General features: G+C 38.6%; 1 protein-coding gene across 3 annotated transcripts; it reads right to left on the bottom strand.

Moving 5' to 3' along the window:
* Window positions 1-624: 624 nt before the first annotated feature.
* LOC114826593 (oligopeptide transporter 3-like) lies at window positions 625-5,667 on the bottom strand. 3 transcript variants are annotated; one of them, XM_029107182.2, is made up of 7 exons: window positions 5,367-5,667; window positions 3,389-4,046; window positions 3,198-3,295; window positions 2,208-2,777; window positions 1,841-2,096; window positions 1,495-1,677; window positions 625-1,411 (listed from the first exon to the last, which is right to left on the bottom strand). In XM_029107182.2, the coding sequence occupies exons 2-7, from the start codon at window positions 3,881-3,883 to the stop codon at window positions 797-799; spliced, it is 2,217 nt and encodes a 738-aa protein (XP_028963015.1). In that variant the 5' UTR covers window positions 3,884-4,046; window positions 5,367-5,667; the 3' UTR covers window positions 625-796. The 3 variants fall into 3 exon arrangements, with proteins under 3 accessions (XP_028963015.1, XP_028963016.1, XP_028963014.1); XM_029107183.2 differs by having other exon boundaries at window positions 3,389-3,939; window positions 5,367-5,537; XM_029107181.2 differs by having other exon boundaries at window positions 3,389-5,511.
* Window positions 5,668-7,768: the final 2,101 nt, after the last annotated feature.

The raw sequence follows: 7,768 nt of genomic DNA, 5'->3' as shown, positions 1-7,768 counted from the left end.
GATTGATTGGTTGAGTGTCCTTATCTTTGGTGTCTTTCTCTGCTTTTATAGACAATTTGGCTCAACTGTCCAAGCTTTGCCTTTAGTTAATGGCTTTCAGAGGGCATTGAATCATAACTTATTTATTCACTCATGCCCTTGAAAAGTGCTTTTTGTTGATGATGAGGTGCCATTTGTTGCCCATCACTTCAAACATAGGCATGCGGTGGCTTTTGCCTTGCTGAAATGGCTTCCAATCCCTCTCGGGCCTATCAACTTGTCCGAGCCCATTCTCCTATTTGCCTTTGTATTTTTGGGCCTCCATCGTTACAAAGACTAGTGTCAAATATAAGCCCAAACTCATACTTTACGAGCAGTGCTCATATACTGTACAGATCGGCATAACCCGCTGTACACTTCTAATTCTAAGAAAAAAAATGTTGGAGCGAAATTAGGGCTATGAATAACTTGCATGAAGAATAGTTTTTCATCTGAGCAATAGAATTTTATGCTTTTGGCAACATATTAAGGCTGGTCCAGAAGAAAAGCCTCACTGTACATCAATTACTTAAATTGATGTAGAAGTCACCATGTAGATCGGATAATGGTGATTTTTTAATATGTTATAGAAGAGATGATAAGCGATACACTAAAATTTAGTTGTGATAAAAAAATCATAATCTCAGTAGACAAAACCAACACATTTGAAAGGCTAACAGTTGCCAAATTATACCTAAATAAAGAAATGATCATATTTTACTACTACTAACTTAACAGACAACAGAAACATAAACCTGATACAAAACTAGCTATATTTTCAAATAACAGGACATCCTTTAACCACAATACCAGGTGCAGTAGGGCATGTTGCAAGAGGACAGTGGTCAAGTTCAGAGCCCCACCAGTCAACACTTTTGTGTCGATTCTCAAAGGCAAAGAAGATTAGGATACCCATGAAAGCTGTGCCAGCATCCAATGCTGCAGATAGAATATAATTGTACTTCTGCCACCAGCGCTTACGATATCTGAACACGAAATAGTTGAAGATGGTTCCAGTGACAAGCCAACTTGCTATGTTAGTGGGAGTAGCTGGTGGCATCCCAGCACAACCATAAGTAATGACCGGGATATTTATCAATGAAATCCACTTCTTTTCTGGGAATCTTTTGGTCAATATCCAAATGGGAACTGGCAAAATAGCTCCAACAAGAAATAACCATAACAAGTTTCTGTACAATCCTCCAGGTCCAAACAGTCGCCTTGGTCCAATAAGGCCCCATAGAATAGAAACACTAAAGGTGAATTTGTGTTTCGGGCAAGTCCATGGGCTGTTAGGATTAAGCCCTTCAATGTCACATATGTTCTTAATACCTTCCATCATCCACCATGCAACTGCAAGGTTGACAGTACCGGCAACCAGAGTTCCCACTAGCTGGAGAATTCGCACGCATTAGTTTAGTTCTACTACACTGGAAAAAGACCATGTTTAACATAATAGATAAAATGTGAACTAACCTGAGCTATGAACATGGAGCGAGGTGGAATCTTCATGTAGTGCCCAAGTTTAAGGTCAGCTAAGAAAGAGAGAGCTTGGACAGTGGTGATTCGTCCATAGAATTTGAAAACAATGTTTGCAATGGGTTTTCCTGGTAGCATATACCCCATAATGAATTGAAATATGATGTCAAATCCAGGTTGCTGCACAGAAAAAAGCCATAAGAATTTGAAATATGATGTAAAATTAATTTAGACGTGCAAACGTCACAATGCACGATATTTTTTTGCAAAAAATTGTTGTGCACCCTCTCACAAGTACCAAATGGAGATGAAAGAACCATCGAGAAGATAGAAAACTACGTACTTGGTTGGTGGTTGCTAGAATGACACCAATTGGGAGGGTGATAATGAAAGACAAGGCAAAGCCAAATAGCATCCCCCACCAAGGCAGCTGCACAACGTCTTTCCATATAAAAGCCGTTAATAGGGACAGTGCAACACTCACTATAAACAAAACGAGGAACCACCACTGAGGTACTTTTTGGTAACGTTTCATCAGTTTTTCATGGATATCCACTTTCACATTCTTCATCGCCGATCTGCTTCGTGCTAACACATCACTAGGAAAAGAAAATCAGTGGTCACTTTGTCAGCATGTAACTTACTCCTCGTTTTCAATTTGTAGGTTCAAATTTTAAGTGTCATTGCTATGTAAAATTGAAAGTATGTACCCGCCATGAAACAGTGCCACATGACTAAGGGTTGCTGTGAATCTTGCAAATCCTATTCCGAGGGATAAAGCGAAAAGAGGGCTAAGATAGAGCTTGCCATAACTGTTGTAGGCATCAATGTTAAGATCGTACTGGGGTGTCAGTACCCGTTTAGTATCATATTTTTGCCCACTGGAGGTGAAGAGATCATTGGAAAATATGGGGAATTTTCTAGCATTGAATGTGTTAAACCTCCAATAACAAATAGGGACAATGACATAGATGAACAAGACAAATCCGATGCCAGTGTTGAGAATGGAAGACCAAGGTGCAACGAGGGGGCTGCCGTGATAAGCTGAAATCCCAGCCCAGTCAAAGGAGAAGGTGCCAACTCCGAGTCCATGGTAACCTGAGCCGATCTGTTGAGCCGTGACACTGTGCGGCCAAGCCCAACACACCCAAGAGAAGAATGTCAATATCGGGAACAGATAACCAGGGAGTGCGTAATAGGTGAAGCTCGCTGCCAAGGCTATGAGGAAAAACTTCATCCGTGTAAGGCCTTTGGATCCGTGGTCCTTTTCATGCAGTGCTCTGGAACACCAACAACAAACAATTTTAGAAAATCATAAAATCCATAATTATAGTTAGCATATTATACGTTATGACGGAATTAATCACTCCATTTGGTTGGAAAATAAATATACTTATTCGTAGAAGAACAAAAAATTAGATAAACAAAGTCTAGTGAGTAGTGAAATGTTATTTGTTGTCTTTTTGTTTGGAATTGTTTTGACTAGTTTCGTGAGTGTATTTTTTTAACCAAAAAAGGTCAATGTATATATCATTTTTTTTTCAACGTCAATGTATATATCATAGAAAGTAAAATCAATTAAAATCTGAATTAAATGTAAAGATGCGTAATATGGGTTGGAATAAAATTTTCTATATATTACTTGTATGTGTCAAGAATCTCAACATGGGAAACCTTAAACTGAACTAAAAGCAAAATACCTGAACAGAGAAACCTGAGCGAGGTTGGAAGGCCACCACATCTCCATAGGGTCAACCAGGTACTTCTTAAGTATTCCGGCCCATCCATATCCCAATATCTGCGATTAAAATCGAGAAAATCCAGAAATTAAGATAGATGAAAACCCTTGTTATATTTACACACACAAAAATACACACACACAGAAGACAACCTTTATGGTTAATTCCATGAAGAGGGCGCAAAGAAAAGTCACGCTCTGCTTGTAATACAATTTCATAGCAGTAATGGCTCCGATAGGATAGGCGTCGCCTCCACCGGGAGAAAACCCGCAGTTGGCGAAGATGGTGGCGATTACGTGCTCCTTCATGTTGAACGGCCCAGGATTCAAGGTGAACTTCCAATTCAGGAGGGGGAGGTTGTACTCCCGCGTCGGGAGAGTGGAAGCCATCAACTTTCCCAAGGGTAAAATGATGATTTGCATTAAGATGGGGGCGATGGTCAGCGGCTGCGTACGGAATGTGAAGAATGTGTTGAGAACGATCAATAGAGTGCATGTCGATATGCCGAGGAACACCGCCCGGAATGTCATCACCGGTAGGGTTGGGTCGTCAGTTTCCGGCACCACCAACGCCACCTCTTCTATAGCAGTTGGGCAAACTTCTTCTTGTTCCGACAAAGTCCCATGAGCAATTTTCTCGGGATCCATGACGACTAGGTTCTTCAAAAACAGACAGTGACAGAAATGGTGGCGGCGGCGGCCAACTTTTAAACACACAAAACTGTACAAATTTAGCGCGCATGTGGGAATTACTGCCGTCGAGCGGCTCTGCGCACAAATGCGCGTGCCTTGCTCGTGCTTATGGTCCCGACTGGCAAAATATGGACGATTAATTTCAGGGTGCATTGCCAAGTAGGATTAATGCCATGGCCACGTCAATAAATAATGTAATTTCACAGGGTTATTACACGTTCAAAGCCCATATATAGCAGGATTAAAGTGCGAGAGCTGCACGATTAACACGCTTATTGCACATTTAGCACTAATATTTTTTTATTTCTCAATGGCCACAACGCACCAGTAGTAACCTCTTTTAGGAAACTATTTACTGTAGTCTTATAGGAAATACGTATTTACTTTTTTTATTTATGGAATATACATATTTACTAAAACAATATTTTTTTGCTTGTTTGGACTAGAGGTGCAATTTGGGTTAGGTCAATCCGAATTTGTCTATGTCCAATCTGAATTTAAATTCTAACAAGCAGGTGTTTTTTTTTATATAGTTATAATGCGTTCGAACTCAACCCAATTTTAACTCGGTCATATATTGGATTGGGTTGGATTGATCCGTTGTCTGTTCATGCCCGACCTGATTTATTAACCCACTCTAACCTGATTATAACTCAAGTGAACTAATTTATAAATAGGACAATACCTCTGCCATAGTCTAAATTTTATAAATAGAACAATTCCCTAACCGTAATCTAAAACTTTATAAAGGGACGATCCACTTTGACTTACTCTTTAGACACCACAAAGAGGTGAACATGTACAAATACACAAACACAGTACCATATGTTGTCAAGATCCTACGAAAACCCGAATACATTTAGCCGAAAACAAATCTTCCAAACCGGTTTGGGCAACCAAAATCTTGCCCTTGATATTTCTTAGAGTCAAAAGATCCAGTTCCATCAGAACAAAAATCAAATTTTAACAAGTATATAGAAAGAGAAAAAAAATATATACAAATAAAAAATAAAGAAACAGAGCGAAGATTTACACATTGCTTAATCATCAATTACAAATCATAGATTACATAATATTACCACCACAATATATGAAACTGCAAAACTATTATTCTTCGTTCGGAATCCATTGTCTAACCAAAGCAATGGGTGATAGGACTCATACAACCGACCTCATTTAGTACGATATGGCTTGATTGTTGTTGTAAGCTAAATTAGCTTGATGGGGTTTTATGATAAAAACACAACCCAAATTTCAAACTTTGATTAAGCTCATTAAACACAGGTCTTATTATAATCCACCAGTCCGAACCACCAAGTTACAATATACAAAATGAACATAAACTGAATCAAAGTTTTGATATCGTAAGAAAACCAAGTGATAAAAAAAATGTAAATAAAAAAAGAAAAAACAATAGCATTGCTCCTCTAGTACGTACCTGGTGATAGAGAATAATCTGAAGGAAATGGTCGAAGAAAGAATGTGAGAGAAACCTTGAATGCTTGAGCTTCTTATTCCAACTATATATATATATGTGTATATGAATATATATCTTGTGTGAGAGTCTGTGTTTTTCCGAGCAAAAGCAAGGAGTTAAAGTGTGATGTGAAGAGAGATTTCAAGAGTATTTGTAGAAATTCTTGTAAAAGGATAAAAGCTACATTATTGGTCTGCTGAGCTGCAAAGCAGAGAGAGGAAAGAAAAAGCCAACGACTAGGACAAATCTTGTCCTTGTACATGTGGTCCATTTATTATGAAAGCAGCTATATCGAACGAGTTCATCGTCATTGTCATTGTGGTGGCATCCAATTCAAATAATAAACCAATAATATGTATGTGTTTTTACACATATGACACCTTATAATTAGATCAAAAATAGTAAATTCCTTTGCGTATAAGCTGTTATCCAAGCATCTTATTATTAGATCAAAAATCGTAAATTCGTTAGGCATGAGTTGTTATCCAAAACAAGATACGCGTCTAATAGTAAACTAGTCAGAAACTAGGGGCTTCACTCTTGTGCAGGATAATGTCGCGTCGGTATTGCCCATGAGAGCAATTCCACCGTTGCTAAGGCCCCCCTGGGCTATTCACTATTTAATCCATCCAGTGAACAGTAACTGCCCTTAATGAACAGTAACTATCTTTTGCCTCTCTACCCCTACACTGAATAGCCCTGGCAATAGGCAATAAAATATTAGTATTTTTTTAATTTATAAAATAATACAAAATAATTTTATTTGTAATTTTGGATAAAATTTTTAATCGTTCTCATTGCGTCACGTGTCATTATCCGAAAAGACAATTATTGGTGATGGATTTCTATAAGATTTTTATCCAATGTCATCATGCCACGTGTCGTTACCTTTTAGAATTGCTCAGATTTGCAGGCCCAGCCGTTCCGCAAACCTTGATAGAAGCAGGCAATGACGAGGTACGGAACTCTTGGATCATTATTTTGTCCGTAACAATGCATTCCCTGATACGTACTTTAGACGTCGTTTTAGAATGGAACGACATTTGTTCAACAAAATCATTATTGTTGTTTGCAACCATGATTCTTAATTTGTGCAAAAGAAGGATGCTTTTGGTGCTATGGGTCTCCTTCCTGAGCAAAAAATTACCGCTGCCTTGCAGATGCTTGCATATGGAACATCTGCAGACCAAGTGGATGAGATAGTGAGGATGGGGAAATCAACCATTCTTGAGTCCCTGATGAGGTTTTGTGGAGCAATCGAATCTATCTACACCGCATAGTACATCCGGAGACCTATTGACATGGACTTGCAAAGGCTTTTGAAGAAGGGCGAGATTCGAGGTTTACCTGGGATGATTGGAAGCATTGATTGTATGCATTGGACCTGGAAAAATTGTCCAAGTGCATGGCAAGGCGCTTATGGGGACAGAAAAATGAGCAAAAAGTATCATTTTGGAGGCGGTTGCATCTTTTGATACATGAATTTGGCACGCATTTTTCAGTGTTCCGGGAGCTCAAAATGACCTCAATGTCATTACCCAATCCTCAGTGTTCAACGATGTTCTGCAAGGAAGGCACCAAAAGCCACGTACTGAGTCAACTGACATAAGTACGACGGGCCATACTACCTAGCAGACGACATTTACCCAAGGTGGTCATCGTTTGTCAAAACAGTGCCACGTCCGCGAGGTGCAAAGGAAAAACACTTTGCAAGCTGTCAAGAGGGGTGCAGGAAGGATGTGGAGCGTTGTTTTGGTATCCTTCAAGCTTGCTGGGCAGTTGTCAGGGGTGTTGCCAGAATGTTTAATGTAGAGTTGTTTCGATCCATCATGATGACGTGCATCATTCTTCACAACATGATTGTGGAAGATGAGTACGATTATGATGCCGTTGATGAATATAAGCCAGACACGATGAACAATTCTATAACACAAATATATTGTGCTCATGACGCCATCGAAGAACCCGTGCAACACGAGCCATTAGAAAGGGATGGACGTTACAATGAAAGGCTCATCCAATGATATACTGCACTTCAAAGGCCATATATGCACAATGTCTGACAAATTGACTTGATAGAGCACCAGTGGGAATTGAAACAAGCTGAAGATACTTAAGTTCATTTAGTGTTTTTGTTTTTATTTGGTGTGTTTATTTAATTTTATTTGGTGTGTTTTTTTAGTTCATTTAGTGAGTTTTATTATTTTTTATTATTTGGTATGTTCATGTAATTTTATTTGGTGTGTTTATGTCCTTTGAATAAAGATTCTCTTAGTATAAATGAATTACCAAATTAAATAAATTTACTCTTACTTTAAATAAAGTACCAAATTCAATAAATTGGAAACAACATAAAGTACTCA

Source organism: Malus domestica, chromosome 08 (assembly GCF_042453785.1).
Source record: "Malus domestica chromosome 08, GDT2T_hap1".
Classification (NCBI taxonomy): Eukaryota; Viridiplantae; Streptophyta; class Magnoliopsida; order Rosales; family Rosaceae; genus Malus; species Malus domestica.
This window is presented reverse-complemented; position numbering and strand designations above follow the sequence as displayed.

Coding starts and splice junctions, on each gene's coding strand:
- LOC114826593 (XM_029107181.2), bottom strand. CDS start 4,081: ATGCACCCTGAAATTAATCGTCCATATTTTGCCAGTCGGGACCATAAG. Junction 2,778..3,197: donor GCTCAGGTTTCTCTGTTCAG/GTATTTTGCTTT, acceptor TTGGTGTTCCAG/AGCACTGCATGAAAAGGACC. Junction 1,412..1,494: donor GCTCCATGTTCATAGCTCAG/GTTAGTTCACAT, acceptor CGAATTCTCCAG/CTAGTGGGAACTCTGGTTGC.